At 49.3% G+C, this 23463-nt stretch overlaps 1 protein-coding gene across 3 annotated transcripts in view; it reads left to right on the plus strand.

Moving 5' to 3' along the window:
* Window positions 1-6756: 6756 nt before the first annotated feature.
* Window positions 6757-23463, plus strand: part of LOC135912941 (membrane metallo-endopeptidase-like 1) — a 158441-nt gene continuing 141734 nt past the window's right edge. For 2 of the 3 annotated variants that reach the window (XM_065445566.2, XM_065445575.2), the window contains exons 1-3: window positions 6757-7595; window positions 17329-17433; window positions 17503-17604. In XM_065445566.2, coding sequence (XP_065301638.1) covers window positions 17561-17604 — 44 coding nt within the window. In that variant the 5' untranslated portion in view covers window positions 6757-7595; window positions 17329-17433; window positions 17503-17560. The remainder of the gene's footprint in view (window positions 7596-17328; window positions 17434-17502; window positions 17605-23463) is intronic. The other variant, XM_065445583.2, reaches the window with a different exon arrangement.

Here is a 23463-nt window from a genome sequence, read left to right on the forward strand (position 1 = left end):
TAGTCCGGCAGGTTTCGTAGGTGACACTTTTCGTCGCTGACAGTCAAGGCACGTTCGAATGTGGTGCTTCACGTGTGTTGCGAGCCGTGGCCAGTAGTATTTCTCTTTGATCCGTGCTAATGTTCTTGTGTAGCCGAGGTGGCCCGACGTAGGTTCATCGTGACAGGCCTGCAAGATTTCACTGCGGAGAGTTTGAGGGATGACCAGTAGATATCTCTTCCCTGTTGAAGAGAAGTTCCTCTTAAAAAGAACACTGTTTCGCATGCAGAATGATGACAAGTTCCTTGAGAACAATCTGGGCTTGTTTGTGGTGTGGCCTTCTAAGAAATCAATTTGTGAAGCGAGCTCGTGGTCATCTTGCTGTTGTTGAGAGATGGTAGCTGCACCAACAACTCCTAAAAAGCCTGCGGATTCGTCATCATCTCGGCCTGACGACTCGATCGGTGATCTGGAAAGGCAGTCAGCGTCTAAGTGCTGTCTTCCCGATTTATAGACCACTGTCATGTCGTACTCTTGAAGCCGTAGACTCCAGCGTGCCAAACGTGCAGATGGATCTTTCATGTTGGTCAACCAACAGAGAGAATGATGGTCACTTATGACTTGAAATGGGCGGCCATATATGTACGGGCGGAACTTGGTAATGGCCCATACTACAGCCAAGCATTCCTTCTCTGTGGTGGAGTAGTTCGACTCGGCACGTGACAGTGTTCTACTCGCGTAAGCGATGACTCGCTCAGCGCCGTCTTGCCGCTGAACAAGGACGGCACCTAGACCCACATTGCTGGCGTTGGTGTGGATCATTGTCGGCGCATCCACATCAAAGTGGGCAAGAACAGGCGGAGTTTGTAGACGGTGCCACAACTCGTTAAATGCCGCCTCCTGTTCCTCGCCCCACATAAACGTGATATCTTCTCTGGTTAGGCAGGTGAGCGGTGAGGCGATGCGTGCAAAACCCGCAATAAATCGCCGGTAATATGAGCATAGGCCCAGGAAGCGTCTGACTGCCTTCTTGTCCGTAGGCCTTGAAAACTTTGCGACGGCTGCGATTTTCTCAGGATCAGGTCTGACGCCTCTGTGACTTACAATGTGGCCCAAAAACTGTAGTTCCTGATAGCCAAAGTGGCACTTTTCAGGTTTTAAGGTAAGCCCAGCGGACCGTATGGCTTGAAGAACTGACCGTAGCCGACTGAGATGTTCAGCAAATGTGGCAGAATAAACAATCACATCGTCTAGGTACACTAAGGAAGTCTTCCACTTAAGGTCTGAGAGAACAGTATCCACTAGTCTTTGGAACTTGTCTGGGGCGGAGCACAAACCAAAAGGAAGAACTTTGAATTCATAGAGCCCATCAGGCGTCACAAACGCAGTCTTTTCCCGATCCCGCTCATCGACCTCTATTTGCCAGTATCCACTTTTTAAGTCCATCGATGAGAAGTAACCTGTATGCCGTAGCCTGTCGAGGGAATCGTCGATGCGTGGTAAGGGATACACATCTTTTTTCGTGACCCGATTGAGCTTGCGATAGTCGATACAAAACCTCAGGCTGCCATCCTTCTTCTTAACGAGTACCACGGGCGATGCCCAAGGGCTTTTCGACGGCTGGATAACATCATCGTCCAGCATTTTCTTGACTTGCTGCTGTATTGCTTCACGCTCTTTCTCAGCCACGCGATACGGATGCTGTCGGATGGGTATTGCTGTTTCCTCCGTAATGATGCGGTGTTTCGTCAGTGGTGTTTAACGCACTCGGGACGTTGTAGAGAAGCAGTCTTTAAAATGGTCAATCAGTTCTCTGAGCCCTTGTTGCTGTTGCGGCGCTAAACCTGGGTCAACGTCGACGACGGGTATAGATGGCATCGTATCGGTGGTTGATTCCTGTTGTACAGCAAAGCAGTGTTGGACGTGGTCGATTTCGTCAAAGTACGCCACAGCGGTGCCTTTACTGATGTGCCGGCGTTTGTGACTGCATTTGTGACACCTGGTGGGCTCTATGAATTCAAAGTTCTTCCTTTTGGTTTGTGCTCCCTCTGTGTCCAGGCAGCAATAGGTGGCCGCTGGTGGTACTGCTGTACCGGCATGGTAGAAAGCGGGCGACGGACAGCATCTGCGTAGCTATATGCGCGTGGCTCGAAGCGCGGCTCGGGACTCATTTCAGGGAGCAGCGGCTCAGGAGGTGCTAATGCTTGCCGAATTTCTTGGCGAACAACTTCAGCGACCGAAGCAACAGTAAACTCCTTCGGAGTCACAGTTTGCTTCGCAATCTCCTCGCGCACAATGTCTCTTATCAGTTGACGCAGCGAGGTCTCGTCTGTCACTGTGAGTACTGCGGCTCCTGCAGGCGCATCGTTAGTCAGGCGTTCGTATTGCCGACAACGCTGCTGGAGCGCCCGCTCGATTGCTGTGGCTTCCTTAATGAATTCTTCCACTGTTGTAGGCGGGTTACGCACGAGACCAGCGAATAGCTGTTCTTTGACGCCGCGCATGAGATGGCTCAGCTTCTTCGAATCCGGCATGTTGGGATCCGCGCGACGAAACAAACGAGACATGTCCTCGGCAAACATGGAGACACTTTCATTGGGCTTCTGAATGCGCAACTCGAGAAGTCGTTGTGCATTATCTCGGCGATCAGTGCTTCCGAAGGTGTCAAGTAGCCGACGGCAAAATTCGTCCCACGTTGTCAAATGTGCCTCGCGGTTTTCGAACCACGTCCTTGCGCTCCCTTCAAGAGCGAAGTACACATTAGAAAGCTTCTGGTCCGGACGCCACTGATTGACCTTAGCTACGCGTTCATACTGGTCCAGCCAGTCTTCGGCGTCTTCGTACTTGTCACCGTGGAAGCTTGAGGGGACTAGATTGTTTTGGATAGTCACCTGTGTTGGACTTGCAATCGCCATTTCCTGAGTCATTGAGGTCGCTGACGAAGTTCGTTAGCAAAAGACCGAATTCCGGGCACTGACCTTGCAGGCGGCGGCTTGCACGGTGCACAGGTGTCTCGACGCGTGGATGATGTCTTGAAGGGCTGGACGCAGGGCTACTCGCAGGAGTCGTCCCTATCATTAGGCGTTGATGCGATACACAGCAGCTCCACCAGTGTCACGGCTCACTTGAGACAAGAGCGGAGAGTGTTATTTTAATCTTGACAATTAGAACAAGCGTTCAGTGTTCGCTTCTTCTTCTCTAGCACGCTCGCTTGCACACACGAGGTCGTCGTCCTCGTCGTCAGCGTGGTTGGGCACAGATGGCGTCGCGGCAATATGAACTAAACATACGTGAGGCGGAGCTAATGTATAAAACGTGTTCAGTGCTGTGGACTTTGTAGACGAAGCAAGTGCGCTGCATACAGATAGAGAATCGGTGACGATGATAGCTTTTGTAGTATGAAGAGGTAATTTGCGCAAGGCAAGAACTATTGCCAGGAGCTCGGCATCAAAAACTTATGTGTAATGTGGCACGCGAAGTGAAAACGACCAATCGAGGGATAGTGAGTGGATACCCACGCCGGCCTTCTCTTCACACGAAAAAGCATCAGTCTCTTTTACATGTATTATGAAATGGGCGAAATATTCCTGTAAACGGTCATTCAAATATGTCGCGGGCGAAAATTTCGCATTGTTTGGAAATATGTCTGCAAATTCAATATTGAGCGACCCTGACGGCCTATCAAGCGGAATTATTTCTATAACGCGAACATCTCAAGGAGCTAATTGTGTTTGCACAAATACAACTTGTGGGGTATGCAACCGTGACTACGTGTTCTAAATAAATGAAATTCGTTCGCTAATAAATGCAAATTGTTCACGTCGTCAAGAATATTCATGAGCTCTTAAGTAGGTTTGAACCGTAAGCATGCGGAATCGCGTGTGAAGAGTAGGTAGGCGAGCTTCCTGGTATAATACATTATTAGCAACACATTTAGGAAAACCTAAACATAGTCGAAGAGCTTTTCTTTCTAAAAGAACAGGTGCTCTTAATTTATATTTTGCAGTTCCGGAGAACAAAACACATCCAAATTTTAGAATCGGTCATACATAAATACGATAAATCATGATTAGTGTGTCACTTCGCATACCAGAACGCCGGTTACTGATTCAGCGTAGTAAACCTACGGCTCGCACCCCGTTCGTTCCAATATTTTCTATATGAGAACGCCAGTTAGGTTTTCCGTCATATATGATACCCAAGTACTTAAGCGACTCTACCTGAGTAATGGTTCTCTGTTCATATACTAATGATAACTGTAACGGCCCGGCAAGCGAAAAAACAAGGACTGCCCTTTTGTTTACATTTAGTGACACATGCAGATTGCGAAGCCACGTCTCTAGGGTACAGAGGTACGTTTGCAACGACAGGTGAAGAGAATTGATGTCTCTAGCTGTCGCGAAAAAGGCAATGCCATCTGCATAGACATACATATTCACATCCTGGTGCAGTGGTACTGAACTCATCAACTCGTTAAATAGTACAGGAGACAAAACAGCCTCCTCGGGCTGTTCTGTCTGATCTTGTCTGATCGAACTTTCTTGAAGAAAAGCCGTTTTGAAAACAATGAAATTTTCCGTGTCTTCGAAATTCAAATGGAACTGTAGGGGGTATGCTCGTAAACGGGCGCCTCTACAGCAGTATATTCGCGCATGTAAGGGTAAACCGCAGGCTATTCTACTGCAGGAGACAATGACGGAAGAAGTTTCTCTGACGGGCTACCGAACCGTCTTCGGTGGATCCAAAGCTCGGGGGACCTGCATTCTGTTGGATACCAAACGGACGCATGTGATCCATGATCTTAAGATACCTTTAAGTTCCCTGGAATATGTCATGATTGAGGTGATTCCTAACCGGGTGAACAAGAAAAGCGTGTTTATTCTGAACGTGTATAGTGCCCCGAGGGACAGGGTGCAGAGATTCAAGCTGCTTCTGCAGAAGGCTTCTAAGCTTGCCAGGGACCATCCGCTGATCGTGGCTGGGGATTTTAATGCTCCGTATCACGTGTGGGGTTACACGCATGACACAGTAAAAGGGAGAGACCTTTGGCAGAACGCTGCGGAGTTTGACCTTACGCTGGTCACTGACCCTGCCTTTCCGACACGTATAGGGACGTCGACGTGTAGGGATACTACCCCAGACCTCTGCTTTGTAAAGAACGCAGCCAAGCCTAGTTGGTGCAATCTTGCCGAAGACCTAGGTAGTGATCATTATATTAACCAAGTCGTTTTTGAGGTTGAGGGTAGGCGCCCTAGGGCGTTAACGTTTATAGACTGGGATAAGTTTCGGATGATCCGGGAGGAGAGAGGAGAAAGGGGGAAGGAATTCGAAGGCCTGTACCGGCCGTCCCTGGAGGATTGGGTCACCCAGGTGAGGGAGGATGTAAAGGAGGCTACGAAGCAGATCACTACGGATTTGGAGGTGGATAGTGTTGATAGCAGGCTGGCCCATCTGATTGAAGCCAAGCAGTCTATGTTGGCTAGGTGGAAGAGGCAGAGGCTTAATCGCAGGCTGCGCAAAAAGATTTCCGAGCTGAATAAGCTGATTGAGGAGCACTGCAAGCTTTTGTCTAGGCAACAGTGGGATGAGGTATGCAACTCGGTGGACGAGCAGGTGCGCAACGGGAGGTCGTGGGGCTTGCTTAAGCATTTGCTGAACGACTCCAATACGAGGGTTAGTCAGGGGCACGTCCTTGCTAGAGCTGTACACGAAGCAGTGAGGTCTGCCTCGGAGGAAGAGCTGGTTGAAAAGCTGGCCAACAAATACCTTCCTGTTGCGGACCCGGATGCTGTTCTGACTGAGCAGGCCTACACGGGAGAGGACAACTTTTCCCTAGATGAGGACTTTTCTGTGGAAGAGGTACGCACGGTTTTGCATAACCTTAAGAGCAAGTCGGCTCCCGGAGCGGACGGGATTTCGAACAAGCTTTTGAAAAATCTGGACGATAGGTCAATCAAGTACCTTACCGGGGAGGTTAACGCTATGTGGAGAGACGGGGTGGTTCCGGAGCAGTGGAAGACAGCTCTCACGGTGCTGATTCCCAAGGCTGGCAAAGTCCCGAGCATCGATAACTTAAGGCCTATTTCGCTCACTTCGTGTGTGGGCAAGGTAGCCGAGCATGAGGTGCTTAATCGGCTTACAAGGTACCTTGAGGAGAACCAGGTCTACCCCCACACTATGATTGGTTTTAGGGCCGGGCTGTCGACTCAAGACGCAATGAAGCTCATCAAGCATCAGGTCATTGATGGAGATGGAAGGGGCGTCAAGGCCATCCTAGGGCTGGACCTGGAGAAGGCTTTTGACAACGTTCGCCACTCTTATATTCTTAAGTCCATTTCGGATCTTGGCCTCGGCGCGCGCTTTCATGACTACGTCAGGTCCTTCCTGTCAGGCAGGAAGGCTACCTTGAAGGTTGCGGAGCTGGAGTCAAAGATGTTCAATCTTGGAGACAGGGGCACTCCTCAAGGGGCCGTCATCTCGCCCACATTGTTCAATCTGGCCATGGTCGGATTGACCAAGAAGCTCTTGGAGATTGAGGGGATTAGGCACACCATGTATGCAGATGACGTGACCATATGGTGTCCCGGTGGTAGTGAGGGCTATATCGAAAGTGTTCTGCAGGAGGCAGTAGATGTAATTGAGAATTATTTGGACCCGACGGGGTTAAGGTGCTCCCCCTCTAAGTCGGAGCTGTTGCTGTACAGTCTGTGATGTGCGGTGCGCGACATAGTGCGGTGTTCGCGATGGTCAGTAGCAGACGACACTGAGTGCACGCGTACCGAGGTGGAAGAAAGAAAACAACGACGCCGAAGAGCGTCCGGCACGAGAACGCTCGGCGCATGAAACAACAAAAAGAAGAAAAGCAACCAATCAGAAAAGAACACGGGGCGTAAGGCAGCCAATCCGAGAATGCCAAATCGGCTAGACCAGAAGAAAAGGGCTGGTGCGCAAGGCAGACGAGAGCACACGAAAGAGGACACGCAGAGAGGACACGCATGGAGACGCCGGGGAGACGCCAGGAGAGTCCCAGGAAGCGACGGCAGGAGGAGGTCAACCACCTGAGCGGGCGTTGAAGACGGGCCGTCGGGTTCCGGACCCGAGCCCACCAGGACTTCACCCGACCGGGGCCTCCTGCCAACCTGTTCCTGTGCGTCGCCCGCCTACCCGAGCGTGCCGTCAGCTCCTCAACGCCGGTGAGCTGCGCCAGTGGGCAGGACGAGAACAGTCGGGCTACGGGCCCGAATTCTACGCCACCTGCCCGGCCAGAACGCCGCCCCGTCTGTCCTGCCGCCTGCTGCCCGAGGCCGGCGTCCGAGCTTCTGCGGCCGTGGGCGAGACGGGAACAGTCGGGCTACGGGCCCGAGTTCTACGCCAGCCGCCCGGCCAGAACGCCGACGCCATCTGCTCCTGCCACCCAGCCGCCAGCGTTACCTCGCCTAGCCAGAGCTAGCGCGCTCCCGGCGCCCGGTCGGTCAGCTTACGCCGCGAACTTTGGTAAGACCGGCGCCGCTCCTTTCGCCAGCTTGTGACCGCGTCGCCGCGTCGAGACTCTGACGCGTCCCCGCCCTCGTGGCAAGCCCGGACTCTCGCCCTCGTTAACCTTATGCAAGCCCTAGGTGTGTTTCTTGTCGCAATGTCTGCTTGAGTGTGTATTTTAGGCATGCTTTCTGTTTCCTTCTATTTACTTTATGCCTCCTTTTAGTTTGATTAAACGTCTTTGTGTGTGTGTTCAAACCAACGGCTTTGTCCTCAATTGGGTTCTCGGAAGCTCCGCCTAAGAGAACCAACCGAACCATTGAGAACACGAACCTTTGGCCCCATATTTGGGTCATCACAAATTGGCGTCCGCGACAGGACAAAGCCGTTCGTTTGGACCTTTTTATGCGAAGCATATTACGAGGGCTCAACCCAGCTCCTCAGGCGCGGCGGTGACCATGAAATCACGTGACACCGTGACGTCACGACAGAGGAGAAGTGGCTTTGGCTCAACTCTTGCAAGACGGGCTGGGTGGGAATCGAACCAGGGTCTCCGGAGTGTGGGACGGAGACGCTACCACTGAGCCACGAGTACAACGCTTCAAAGCGGTACAAAAGCGCCTCTAGTGAATGCGGTGTTGCCTTAGAAACGCGCTGTTTCTAAGGCGTGCGTCTCTTGCTCAGGCGCACATTTCGTTGCCGCGCCGAACGCTGCTTTGCTCGACGCTCACCGCGTCCAATGCGGGGCGCGTAGTCGCTGCCCTGTAGCCCATTGTCTTACACCCCTTGGCGGGTCGACGGGAACGCTGTCGCGTTCCACTCTTGAAGGCGAAGAAGTAATGCATGAGTTGTTTCTTCGTCTAGCCGAACCAAATATAGCCAAGCAACAGCAGTTCACCAGGCTAAACAGTGGTTCAACAACTAAAATAAAGGCTAGTATGCTTCGCATCCTGGGCTTAACCTTACCTAAGCCACAGCCATTTTTTTCTCTAGCGGCTAGGAACTATGGCCAACACACGAGACTTGTTAGCGCTAGCCGAGCGCATGGGGCTGGAAGGTGCGGAGTTGAGGGCATGGTTGAACGAGCAGGAATCGCGGGCGCGAGAAGAGCGGGCAGCGGAGCGCGAGGCTAAAAAGCAGGAACTTGCATTGGAGGAGAAGAATTTACAATTGCGGCTAAAAGTCGCAGAGGCTGAGGGCTCATATTTGGGCAAGAAACAGCTCGAAATTAGCCTGTTTGACTTAGCCACCGTGGCCCAGCGATTGGGTTTACATGGGGCAGACTTGAACAGGTGGGTTCAAGACATATGGGTTATAATATGCGAGAAAGCTCAGAGAGAGTGTGACAGGCATGTGGCAGAGCAGGCAGCTGGGAGGGAACGCCCGGAGGAAGAGCTTCGCAGGGTGCGCGTTCACATTGAGGCACTCGCGGAGGCTTGCTCCGAAGGGACGAGCTCCATCGTTCAGGATGCAGCACAGCAATGCAGGGGCGACCCGAGGGTTCCCTCCGACATGGCGTCAGGCCTTGGCGAGGGAAAAATGTCTCAAGGAGAGACACCTTGTAATGATGCCATTGTAGGCAAGGATACTGAGGTATGGTCACAAGACAAGGAGCATATTGCTTCCATACCTCAACTAGTGCCGCGTGAGCACACCGCAGGCGATGACTGGTTCGTGCAGGGTTCCGAGCTGCCGTGGATGGGTCTGGTTGATAAAGTTAGAGCAGAGCACCCCCTACAGGCTAAAGATTGCACGTTGGAGGGTTCGCATCGTGATCAGGATGAACCTCAAAATATCAGGGCTCCTGTGGAACCGTGTTTGGTTTCCCCCAAAAGTATTCTGGGGTTGTTACTGCGTCCCTCGACACAAACTGTTTGTGACACTAGGGGCACTTGGAAGGGCTCAAGCCTGGGTGCCACATCAACTCAGGGCTTTGAGGATTCAGTACATCTTTTGTCTTATGCACTCGTGTGTGGTTCCACCATTGACACTGATGCTGCAACCAGTCATTACACCGTTGGCTGCCTTAGAACGCAGGCAGTGACTTGGTCGACACCAAGCAGAGAAATCAATGCCTGGAGCGTTATTGCCTCAGACGGGCCAGTTTACTCTAAACGAGAAGACAGATGTCTAGTCCGCTTATTATGGGAAAGGGTCACCTGAAGAAGCCGATGCTTCGCTTATGGCTCTTCACAGACTTTTGACCTCGGACTTGGTAACCTTCAACTTGACGGTTTATAGTGTGTTGTGATAGCCTTTGATGCTACAGCTTTTATTCTTGAGTTGTTGGGGTGTTTTTGAATCGTTAATGTATTTGATCTGTATGCTCAGTGAACTGTACCACTCTGTGAACTGTGCATTGGAACCATACAGTGCGTTCGTGTGAACGGACCATGACTGCAGTGTACCGAGTATGCATGGACTATGTCGCGCACTGAGCGGCAGTTTTTCCTCAGAAAAACTTGTTAAAAAAGGGGCTTATGTGATGTGCGGTGCGCGACATAGTGCGGTGTTCGCGATGGTCAGTAGCAGACGACACTGAGTGCACGCGCACCGAGGTGGAAGAAAGAAAACAACGACGCCGAAGAGCGTCCGGCATGAGAACGCTCGGCGCATGAAACAACAAAAAGAAAAAAAGCAACCAATCAGAAAAGAACACGGGGCGTAAGGCAGCCAATCCGTGAATGCCAAATTGGCTAGACTAGAAGAAAAGGGCTGGTGTGCAAGGCAGACGAGAGCACACGAAGGAGGACACGCAGAGAGGACACGCATGGAGACGCCGGGGAGACGCCAGGAGAGTCCCAGGAAGCGACGGCAGGAGGAGGTCAACCACCTGAGCGGGCGTTGAAGACGGGCCGTCGGGTTCCGGACCCGAGCCCACCAGGACTTCACCCGACCGGGGCCTCCTGCCAACCTGTTCCTGTGCGTCGCCCGCCTACTCGAGCGTGCTGTCAGCTCCTCAACGCCGGTGAGCTGCGCCAGTGGGCAGGACGAGAACAGTCGGGCTACGGGCCCGAGTTCTACGCCACCTGCCCGGCCAGAACGCCGCCCCGTCTGTCGTGCCGCCTGCTGCCCGAGGCCGGCGTCCGAGCTTCTGCGGCCGTGGGCGAGACGGGAACAGTCGGGCTACGGGCCCGAGTTCTACGCCAGCCGCCCGGCCAGAACGCCGACGCCGTCTGCTCCTGCCACCCAGCCGCCAGCGTTACCTCACCTAGCCAGAGCTAGCGCGCTCCCGGCGCCCGGTCGGTCAGCTTACGCCGCGAACTTTGGTGAGACCGGCGCCACTCCTTTCGCCAGCTTGTCACCGCGTCGCCGCGTCGAGACTCTGACGCGTCCCCGCCCTCGTGGCAAGCCCGGACTCTCGCACTCGTTAACCTTATGCAAGCCCTATGTGTGTTTCTTGTCGCAATGTCTGCTTGAGTGTGTATTTTAGGCATGCTTTCTGTTTCCTTCTATTTACTTTATGCCTCCTTTTAGTTTGATTAAACGTCTTTGTGTGTGTGTTCAAACCAACGGCTTTGTCCTCAATTGGGTTCTCGGAAGCTCCGCCTAAGAGAACCAACCGAACCATTGAGAACACGAACCTTTGGCCCCATATTTGGGTCATCACACAGTCCCACTAGAAGGGGACGCAAGCCAAGGGGATGGATCCCCGTGGACCAGCTGAGCATTCAGCTTCGTACAAGAAATGGCGATCTCATACCTAGGGTTGATAAGATTAGGGTTCTGGGGATGATTATTGAGTCGAACGGCGCCAACACGCTGACGATCCAGAAGATCATTGCCAAGACAGAAAATGCGGTACGCCTAATGAAGAGGGTGGCCAACAGGCAGAGGGGGTTCAAGGAGGACAGTCTCATTAGACTTATGCACGCATTCGTATTGTGTCACTTTACTTATGTAGCGGCCATGCACAAGTGGAAACCATCGGAGAAGGAGAAGCTTGACACGCAGATTAGGAAGATCACGAAGAAAGTGTTGGGAGTGCCAATGCGCACCAGCACCGACCGACTTCTCCAGCTGGGAATTCATAATACCTTGGTTGAGATAGCTGAGGCTCAGGAGAGGACGCAGATGGTGCGTCTCTCTACGACTAGCACGGGTCGGCAGATCCTGATTGAGTTAGGGGTTCCTCAGGAGAAGATTTCGCAGCTTCATGTCGGTGTTCCCGTGAAGGTCCGTAATCGGTATCACGTCAAGCCTGTTCCCAGGAACATGCTTCCGGAGCGATATGTTGGTAGAAGAAAGGCAAGGGGAGCTTGCCTACTGAGAATCATTCGTGATGAGAATCAGAAGGTTGGCTTCGTCGATGCTTCTTTCAACGAGGAGAGAAAGGTGTTTACCATAGTTGTCGTGGACAATGAGGGCAGTCTCGTTAATGCTGCTACCGTTCGGACTGATAGGCCAGAGGTCGCGGAGCAAGCGGCTATTGCGCTCGCCTTGGTTGACAAGCGCAGGCCTTTTGTATATAGCGATTCAAAGTCGGCCGTTAGGGCCTTTGAGAAGGGCTCGCTGGCTAAGGTTGCTTTTAAAATTATGCAGACATGTGAGATCTCTCAACACTACTTATGTTGGTTCCCTGCTCACCTCGGGCTGATCGAGGGAGCCCCTCCGAATCTCAATGAGTCCGCTCATGAGGCAGCGCGAGATCTTACCCTCCACTCTGCCCCGCGCAACGGCGTGGCGGTACTCCCCGAGAATAGAGACTCCCCTTCCACATACAATGAAATCACGAAGTATTACCTTCTTAATCGCAGGGTTTACAGTTTGCCGCATCCTAAACTAAACAGGGCTCAGGCACTTACATTACGCTTACTACAGACTGGTACTTATCCTTGCCCACGGAGACTGAACATGTTTTATCCAGAGACGTATACAGAGCCTTATTGCCAAGATTGTGGTCCTTTAGCCACGCTCGAACACATGCTCTGGTCTTGCGAAAGAATTGAGGACTCGGCGATCAAGAATGCATCCAGGTGGGAGGCTGCACTTCGCAGCCCGGACCTGCATGAACAATTCTGGGCTGTCCAGCAGGCTCACGATGTGGCCGTGAGGCTTGGCCTTCCGGTCCCGACGTGGGAGCGGCCCGCTTAGTGATGAATTATCACTACTTGCAGGACCAAATAAAGTTTTCCTTCCTTCCTTCCTTCGAAATTCAAAAATGCATGCGGTTATATTGACGCGAAATAAGTTTGCACGTGTTGACGTGGGACCCTTACGGCGAGAACGACGAAGTTCGTGGTTGCGCGCGGGCTCTCCGAGGACCAGCCATCGCTAAAGGCAGAAGTTTTTTCCCAATCTGTCGGTGGTAAACTGTTTTAGTTGCCATAACTGGGTGACATTTCTGGTGGACGTGCGGGGTACGGTCGATGTTAAGATCTGCGGAGCAAAACCCAGGCCTAAGCCCGGCAAGTAGTTCAACCGAGCTTACCCCTGTGCACGTACGTGCCAGGGGTAAGCCACAGCACGGTCTGCTACCTGAACGAACTAGAATGACGACCCAACCACCTCCTGCCACTCCTGCAGCATCGCACGTTGTCGTCAATCACACCCGGACGCCGAATCTGTTCCACGGAAGTGCTTCAGAGGACGCCGATGACTGGCTTGGCCCTTTTGACCGGGTTGCCAACCTCAACGACTGGAACCACGAGCGTAAGCTACGTTACGTGTACTTCGCTCTTGAGGATTCCGCGAAAACATGGTTTGAGAACCACGAGGCGACACTGTCGCCATGGGAAGAATTTCGTAGGCAGTTTCTCAATGCCTTCGCCAGGGCGGACAGGAAGGAGGGAGTGGAGTTAGCGTTGGAGGCAAGAATTCAAGGCCCGAATGAACGAGTGACTGCGTACGTAGAAGACATGAATCGGCTTTTCAGACGTGCGGACCCTTTGATGACTGAAACAAAGAAGGCGCGCCATCTCATGCGCGGCGTCAAAGAGGAAATCTTTGCTGGCCTCATTCGAAATCCGCCGGCAACACTTGCAGAGTTCCATGACTAAGCCACTACTATGGAAAAGGCCCTTCAACAGCGGGTCAGGCAAAACAACCGCGACGCCATGATTTCAAAGGAGCTCTCTGCCGTTACCCTCGGTAACGACGTTGGCGCCTTACGAGAACTCATCAGGGCTGTCGTCAAGGAGGAACTGCAGAAGATGCAGACGACCACTGCACCTTTCGGACAACTTTCCATTGCGCAAATGGTGTGCGCCGAAGTACGACAGGCCGTCCATATTCCTGGACAGTACGAGGCACCACAGAAGGGACCGCACGCCGAAATGAGTAACGCTGAAGCAGTACGCCCATTTGTACACCCGGTTTCTGTGAGAAGTTTGAATCCAGCTTCACTGGGCTCTACAGTATTAATGAACAAACATCCCCCGTGAACTTTCGCGTTACTCCCGTAGGCGTTTCTCCGGACCATCGTAATCATGGTTCAGAGATCGTTCATGGTTCGCGCCTCAAACGATTCGTTCGGCGGTTCCCTCCTGGCTAAGTCCCGGCCTGGCTGGCAGCTTGCGCGCGCGTGGAAATTAGTGCGAGCATTATTCATACGCTTCATATTCTCACCTGTACATACTCATCATCACCGTTTTGGGGCCTGGTGAAGGGGCTCTCACTCGAGAGAATAAATAGTGGTGGCTGCCTAAACCATATATATATATATATAATGTGATAGATAGATAGATAGATAGATAGATAGATAGATAGATAGATAGATAGATAGATAGATAGATAGATAGATAGATAGATAGATAGATAGATAGATAGATAGATAGATAGATAGATAGATAGATAGATAGATAGATAGATAGATAGATAGATAGATAGATAGATAGATAGATAGATAGATAAGCCCCGCTAAGTACCTGTAGTATCTTGAAAGTGCTAGTCGCAATAACACGCATTAAAACAGGGCATTATTCTACAACTCTGGGGTTCATGAATGTGCTTATAAATGTAAGAACACAAGAGTTTTGAACTTCGCCTCATTAGTTAGCAGCGCAGTATTATAGCAACTAAGTTCACACGGCAAGTAGGCTAGAGCTCACTCCTACGGACAGACTTCCACACAGTTTGAAAACGATTTCTGATACTTTGTCCCAGCAAGAAGGGCCGAGAATTATGTGTGAGAACATACCCTCCACAGAAATGAAAACGCAAACAAGCACGAGAAACTGGCCAGAATAAATATTACCCTTACTTGCATGGCATTCACTTGCGTAGATACGCCCTCCGCACTGTGTTTCAATGCGAGGTGTAGTTAAGACATGTGCTTTTTAAGCTTAAACTAAGCAAGCTTTACCAAATACAGGTGAAACCAGATACACTTTAGTAGACTAGCCGATATGACTTTGCTCGCGTTCACGCAAGTGCTAACAGTTCATTTACCCTCACCCATAGCTGCAGCTCTGTGGTTTTGCACAGAAAGTATGGGCGTGTCTTCAATGCTTGGACCAGCACGAGGTGTTGATGGTGAGGCCAATGACGACTTGATAAGTGGGTAAACCCACTATTGGGAGTATGGAAAGAACGTGGTGGTAGTATGAAAACCGGAAACATAAACGGCAACAAAAAAATTAATGAACGGTCATAAGTAAATACGAAAATTACGCATAGAAACGCCATATTACCGATAGATGCCTCCAATAATACTGGAGAGGGAAGTCGATTCAATTTCTCCTTCTCTACATTAATCTTTCTTGATTTCACTTCCTGATGCTACCCTTATCTACATATAAGAATTTTGTGGCGTAGTTCTTGTACAATGCGAATGCTGCCCCTAGTTTTCCTCAATAGTTATCACCGACTCACTTTTGTCCTGTTCATGTCTACAAGCACGTAAAGGTTTGAAAATTTATCAAGCAATTTTCCTATCGGCCCCTTCTCATGTGCGTTTTTTTTTTCGTTGTCTTTGGTAAAATGATTTTTTTAACAAATATTTCCCTGCGTGTCTCTGTAGTTTTTGTCCTTATTTCTGAGATTAGTGATCCTGAACGAGTTTTTAAAATTTGGCTTGACAACCTCCGACTACTATTACGCTGGAGCTTCAAACGCGTCCGAACAAGAAACTTAGTAGTTGCGCTAACGAGAATGCGCTATTGGTTACTTTCACATCTCTGGTTTGGCATTACTTCTTCTCTGTGCACAGTGCAGTGAACAGTAAACAATTCACCACTTCTTGCTTGTGTTGCTGTGATTTTTCTCATTAAAAAGGTTGTTCTAAAGGTTTCTAATAAACTAGTTGTCCGCAGCTTGACTTTCGCCGTTATTCTTCTTTTGGTCCTTCCTCCTCGAAGTAATGCTAGGCCAGCACTGTGTATAGCGAAATTAAAATATGACGCGTGCTCCCAAGGAGCGCCGCCTCATACTGCATTTGCTACATCTATTTCAGCGCGACGCTAAAATGATCGAAAACCTTGCAGCCGGCCTTCTGTCTTCGTTTCATTTCCTCTGCCCTGATAGATGCACTCTGTGTAGACGTAAATTCGCCTATTTAGCTTAAATAAACACTTCAGCAGCAACAACCACGCAGCATTTCACCTAAGGTTAGATGAAAGCCATAAGTGATGAAGAGAACGTGTTAATAGATTTGTGGTGCCCTTTTTTATTATTTATCACACATGCCTGGAGCCTGATCCACCGATAAAAATAAATCAGGTTTGAGCAAAATTAACTGAAAAATACGTAAAAGCGATCGTCCGAAAACAAAACATGCATTTTATAAATCTATTCATAACGAGATCGATTGGAGCGGGAGCCCCTTCGGAAATGTCTCAGTTTACTAAACATTGTTTGAAATGATGTTTCCTATGAAGAAGCACCACTGCAAAATCCTGGCTGCAGATGCGGCCTCCTTGCAGTGAGGGAGTGAATAAACTTTATTTGAGAGACCAAGCTGCTGATGCCCCGACTTGGGTGGCCACCCTATTCCAGGTAGCCGCGGCCCTGTGGTGATCGCCGAAGTCTCTTCACGAGCCGTAGCTGGTTCGCAGGACTTGGGCTTACCAGCGTGGCCTACGACTGATGTTTATGTAATAGCGATTGATGTAGCAATGTGAAAACTGAAAATGGATGTTGGTATACTTTCTTTGAGTCATTCTTTCTTTGCTCATGTACATTATCCCTTCCGTATTTTACATCCACATTTCAAGGAGAACTATAAACTAATGCATTAGTTCGACAACATTCGTTAAACTATATTGCAGTTGTAGCAATCAACAATCACCGGTCAGTATGCACATGATTCACTTAATCTTCAAGTACTAGTATTCTTAATACATTTAAATCGATAATCCCTCCAAAGTGGCGAACGATGAGACTACTATGGGTAGCAGGTCATCCTGGTATAATTTCAAACTAAATGGACGGCACACGTCTGAATATCCCTTGATTAGCCACCACCAGTTATGCTGACTTCGACTTGTGTCATTGCGGCTACGTTAGGAAAATTAATCGGTTCGTAGGCTTTACAAAACTGAAAATTCCAACACCGCAATTTACCCATTTGGTTTCTCCATTGGACATTCAATGGTGCCCCGCCTGTAAATTGGAAACCTTCCTTTGAAGAGTATGCTGTCACATACCATCATTGAATTTCTACTAAGACAGGGCCAGTCTGGTGGTGTAAGGAAGCTATCATGTTAATTCTTCTGAGTCAATAATTGAATTAGTAACAGAATTGCAGATCGTGCCTTCGAAACTATGGGATTTGAATACCCCTACATAGGCTGTCTATATTTATTATTTACATCTTCATTATTTCAGTATTTCTCAAGTTTGTCTGTTTTGTAATTTTGTACTTTCTTTTCAAGTTTTCTCTCCCTCGCTTACTCTTTCTATTTAACCTTCCGCTTCTTGATGAATCCGTCGTAGTGGGTAAATGCCATGGTGTGGCGAGCACGCAAGCAAGCAAGCAATGGACGTGAAAGTGCGCGCAGAACGTGAATCGAGGAAGACGACAACAAAAGCTGGAGCAAGGTGACATTTCCTGCATCCCGATTGCTTTTTTAAATAATAACAAAAACCTAATTTTGCACACATGCTTAGGTGTGTTCAAGCGGTCCCGATGCACGGTAATTATTGAGGACACCCCCAGAAGCAGCTCATGGTTCCCGAAATCAAGACCATCGAGGAGCAAGGGCCAAGCCGGTAAGAACGTATTTGCTGTATTCCATCTGGTCTGCGCCTAGGAATCGCGTTCCTCGGTTCTGGCTTTTCTGCTTTGTGGGCTTAGGTCAAGTATCAGGTGGTATTTTCTTTGCTCAGCTTGTACTGTTGTTACTCCGTTTTTTCTCTCTTTTTTTCTTATGTGTTCTTGTGTTAGCCTTGCTTGATGTCTCTATCATCACCTGGCTACGGGGCTTCCACGTTAGCCTTGGTAGCTCCTCAGGAGCTGCCGCTTCAGTTTATTCTTCGCATTGTAGCCGGCAATGTTAATGGTGCCTACCAACGGCGCTATGATCAATATGAAAAACCAGAGGCGATTCAGGTTGAATTGCACAAGGCTTCACCTCACTTGGGACAGATCACAGAGGCCCGCCAGTTCGGCAGAGGGGGTATATTATGCTGCTCGCCAGACCAGACCTGTGGGCAGGAACTTCCTCAATTGTTCCATATTCCCTTCCCATCCGGTGCGCTGTTTCGTACCGCCACATCTCGCATGCTCTAGAGGCATTGTACGAGGGTGTTACGTCAATTTACCAACTCTAGAAATTTTAGACATATACTCGGTGACTGGAGGCATCTTCGTTTACCGGTGTATTCGAGTGATTGACAACAAGAAGATCCCAGCAGAGTCAGTCATAGGTGCGTGTGCCGGACAATGCGGCCAACAAAAATAAGGTCTGGCCCCTAGCTTACCAGCTAGAAGGTCTGTCTCCACGAACTCTACAATGCAACAAATGTTGGCGATTTGTTCACAGCGTCAGGGGCTGGAGATCTGCACCCCGCTGCCGTGCTTGAGGAGACAGCCGCAATTGTAGTGGTTGTTCGTCCACAGAAGGGAAAAGTTGTCTCTGTGGTAGTGGTCACCCCGCCAAGTACTTTATTGGTCCTGCAAAGTCACAGAAAATCCAAATTATAGATGTAATTGAAAGGAGACGTTGCTCACGCCGTGATACTGTTGTTGAAGTCCAGAGGAAATCTAAGGGATACGCAAGAGTGACAGCCCGTGAGCAAATAGTTGCAGACCAAGCCCTTTCCGATTCTGTCATGACAGCGGTCGAAAAAGCGTTGTCAAAAGCTATGGAACGATTAACATCAAGCCTGTCGGAGACTCTAGCCCAATTGTTGAGAGACCAAATGATTCAGCTGATCAGTCCTTTGGTGAGTTCTAATGCTAGCGCGCAGATTATTACACATACCAGAATATCGAATGCTCAACAGCTAATGGATCCTGTAGCAGTTATTGTAGAAGACGCAGACAATGCGAGGCCATCAATTTCCACTCAGCAGACCGACAACGAGTTCTTCACTGGATCAGTGTTGGAAAACAACCAGGATGTAGAAATAAAACTCCCGATGCTTAAACGCACAAGATAAATAAATAAATAAATAAATAAATAAATAAATAAATAAAAAAGATCACCTAACGATAATTGATCGATCTCTGTCCCGCACTCAAAACCCAAAAAGTACGGTAAAGACAGTCCTTCTAAAAGATTTTCTAAAAGGCAGTATTTTAGAGCAAGCTGTTTCTAAAGTAGGCATTAATTTATCATAGATTATTTAAAGGTATTACAGTAGAGCTGCCGTTACATTGTTTGTGCAGCTACCGATTTAATATATTCACAACTTTCTCCCGACATTATTCTTTTGCAGGAGACTTGGCTCTCCAATGGCCAAGATTTTCATATAAGGAGTTATCGCTTATTTCGATTGCACCGTCCATCGAGAGGCGGAGGAATTGTTTTCTTCATAACAACTCAACCATGCTACAAAGTAAAAATTACCTACTAGTACATGTCTATGGAGTGTAAGATACTACCAACAGATGTAACTATTCCTGGTTGTTCCCCATTTTCCTTAGTTAATACATATTTTCTCACAGGCGGTCATGACATTCGTGTCCTTGATACCGTCGTCAAATCTTGTAGGAAAGAAATTGTGATACCTGAATACTTCAATTCTCGTCATGTGTCTTGGGTGTTTCGAAACGGACTCATGTGGAAAGTGATCGTCGCACTGGGCATTTAATCAAATTTTTTTAATACTTAAACACGAATTGAGCTAGGCTTATTCAAGACCTTTCTAAATCAGCATTGGAACTAGCATTTTCAAGTTCAGGAATTTCCGTAACTTCCTGGTCTACGGTCAACTCAGCCTATTAGGTTTGATATTGTCTATCCTGTTATTCCCCTAGAGTCTCCGACGTGGACTGTTGTCAATTACCAAAAATTTCAGGGTGCGTTGAAAATGGTCCTCAACCCCCTGGAAACGGTACCCGATGACATCAATGCCACGAGGCTTTGCTCTGTATTAAAAAGTTCCTTTAAAAAGCCTCAATTTAATTTTAACATAAATAAAAGTACTACCTCTGGAATTCGGATTGTAATTCGGATTGCACGCGCGATTACAGACGACGAAAAGCCGCGTGGAAGAAATTATATTACAATTAGTGCCCGAGTAACTGGAGTGATTATAAATTCGCAGCTGCTGCGTTTAAGAGAACAGTATCGAATGCCAAATACGAGTATGACGAAGAACATCATGACTTCTTCGCTAAGCCCAGCAACAAGAAAGCTCTGTTCACATTATTTCAATATAGAAAATTTATACCGACACATACGAATACTGAATCAATAATTCTTTCACCACGCGAGATATCTGCTTCTCTAGAATTCATAGTAAAGGGCTTAGCGCAACGCCTAACATCACGTTTGACGAATGGCCCACTAAGGCCTCCCATCGCGGATAAGTTTCTGGAAGTCACAGTGTCAGAACTCTCTAATGTGCTTAGGTCTTTGCCTGCCTCAGCTCCAGGTCCTGATGGCATTTCCAATGCCATGCTAAAAATGTTGTTTGAAATGTCTTTCTGACGACATTCTGAACACAGTGAATTATTCTCTAAAAAATGCTTGGATTCCACCAGAATGTGGGACATCCAATATTATTTCGCTGCTGAAAAAACAATGAGCTGGCTACAATCTTGATAATATTAGGCCTATCCCCCTTACGTCAAATATGGTAAAACTAATTGAAAGAGTTTTACGTGATCGTATGAAGAATCATAAATCTGAAAATCCGTTGCTGAGCCTAAGTGAAATAGGTTTCCGGCCCGATCTCTCCATTTGGTGTGCGCATGCAGATTTGGAAAGCCGGATCCAACTTGCTCAGCATAGAAAAGAAGTTAGTTCGTTAGTGACTCTTGACATAGCAAAAGCTTTATGACAGCGCTGAGTACTCTCTACTGCTGGACAGATTACAATCCTACAATTTTCCCAGATATATTGTCACCCAGCTATGGCAACTAAAACAGTTTATCACCGACAGATTGGGAAAAAACGTCTGCCTTTAGCGATGGCTGGTCCTCGGAGAGCCCGCGCGCAACCACGAACTTCGTCGTTCTCGCCTTAAAGGTCCCGTGTCAACACGTGCAAACTTATTTCGCGTCATTAGCGAAATAAGTTTGCATTAGTTGCATAAGTTTGCATTTGCATAAGTTTACATTAGCGAAATAAGCGCTGCCCTTGAAGCGACCGGCCCGGTCGCTTCAAGGGCAGCGGGCGCGCACTATGGTCAAGAATGCCAACATGAAAAGAAAAAAAAACATACAGGAATGTACACAATGCCAAAGCGGTTTGTGAGGGTTGCTTAGCCCTGGCGTGCGTAGTACGGCTTCATCCGCACTACGTGGACGATTTCAGCAAGGGGACGGCGTCGGTTCGCACCAGGATCAGAGCTTTGAGGCACCACCTCGTAGTTCACATCACTGAGGCGGCGTACAACTTCGTAGGGGCCGAAGTAGTGGCGCAACAATTTCTCTGAGAGCCCACGGTGTCGGATAGGTGTCCACACCCACACGCGGTCACCTGGTAAGTACTGAACAATCCGTCGGGTGCGGTTGTAACGGTAGGCGTCGGTATTCTGCTGGGTGCGGATGCAATTCCGAGCAAGCTGGCGAGCTTCCTCGGCTTTCTCGACGAAATCTTCAGTGGTGTCCTTCGTTGTGGTTCCGTGGTCTACCGGGAGCATGGCGTCTAAGGGGGTGGTAACGCGACGTGCGTAAACAAGCTCAAATGGTGTAAACTCGGTGGTCTCCTCACAGCGGTATTGTACGCAAACGTGACCTATGGCAAAATTTCATCCCATATTTTGTGTTCCACATCAATGTACATGGAGAGCATGTTGGCTAATGTTCTGTTTAGGCGCTCTGTTAAGCCGTTAGTTTGGGGTTGATAGGCTGTGGTCTTTCGGTGGTTGGTGTGCGTCAGGCTGACGACTTGTTGCAATAACTCCCCTGTAAATGCTGCACCGCGGTCAGGAATGAGTACAGCGGGTGCACCGTGGCGAAGCACGATGTTGTGGACGAAGAAGCTGGCGACTTCAGCAGCAGTTCCCCGCGGCACAGCTTTCGTTTCCGCATAGCGAGTTAAATAGTCAGTTGCCACGATTATCCACTTATTTTGCAAGGATGACGTGGGGAGCGGCCCAAGAAGGTCCATTCCCACTTGCTGGAACGGCGCCGGAGGGGGATCCAAAGGCTGAAGGAGGCCGGCAGGCTTGACGGGTGGAATTTTACGCCTCTGACAGTCACGGCACGTTCGCACATTGCGCTGAACCGACGAAAATAGGTACGGCCAATGGTATTTTCGCCATATGCACGCTAATGTCCTCGCGAAGCCTAAGTGGCCAGCACAGGGATCGTCGTGACAGGCCTGTAAAATTTCCTCACGCAGTGCCGTCGTAACGACGACAAGGAACGTTTCCTGGCTATTCTCGAAATTTTTCTTGTACAAGACATCGTTTCGCAGGCAGTACGACGTCAATCCTCGTGAAAGTGGGCGTGGGACAACAACGTCAGCTGCCTCGAGATATCAGATGACTGGAAGCAGCTCAGAGTCTGCACGTTGATAGTCAGCCATGCGCACCACGTCGACGACACCAAGAAACGGCAAATCTAGCTCCAAGTCGGAGGATGTCAAGGGAATAGGAGAACGGGACAAGCAGTCAGCGTCGCTATGCTTATGGGCGGATCTGTAGACTACAGTTATGTCGTATTCCTGAAGGCGGAGGCTCCAACGAGCGAGGCGACCTGACGGGTCTCGTAGATTGGCAAGCCAGCAGAGCGAGTGGTGATCACTGACCGCTCGAAATGGCCGGCCGTATAAGGAGGGCTGGAACTTGCTGATCGCCCACACGACTGCTAAGCATTCTTTTTCGGTCGTTGAATAATTAACCTCTGCTTTTGTCAGACTACGACTCGCGTACGCAATTACACGTTCTGCGCCATCTTGCCATTGAACCAGAATGGCCCCGAGTCCTACGTTACTGGCGTCGGTGTGTATTTCAGTTGCCGCGGTGTCATCAAAATGCGCCAGCACTGGAGTGGATTGAAGGCGTTTACGCAATTCGGTGAAGGCCTGCTCTTGTTCTTCCGTCCGTGCAAAGGGCGCATCTTGTCGCGTCAGGCTCGTGAGCGGTTCAGCAATCCTTGAGAAGCCTTCAACGAAACGACGGTTGTAAGCGCAGAGGGCAAGGAACCGCTGAACTAACTTTTTGTCTTTAGGACGAGGAAACTCGGCAACGGCAGTGAGTTTTTCTGGGTCTGGTCGTACTCCTTGGGAGCTGACCACGTGGCCTAGAAACTTTAGTTCCTGGAAGCCAAAGTAACATTTTTCAGGCTTGATGGTGAGGTTGGCCTTGCGTATTGCGGTAAGAACACTTCGTAGCCGGATGATATGTTCATCGAACGTGCTGGAAAACACAACAATGTCGTCTAGGTACACTAGACACATCTGCCACTTTAGTCCAACGAGTACAGTGTCCATCATTCATTGGAACGTAGCA

This window comes from Dermacentor albipictus, chromosome 1 (assembly GCF_038994185.2).
Source record: "Dermacentor albipictus isolate Rhodes 1998 colony chromosome 1, USDA_Dalb.pri_finalv2, whole genome shotgun sequence".
In the NCBI taxonomy this organism is placed as follows: Eukaryota; Metazoa; Arthropoda; class Arachnida; order Ixodida; family Ixodidae; genus Dermacentor; species Dermacentor albipictus.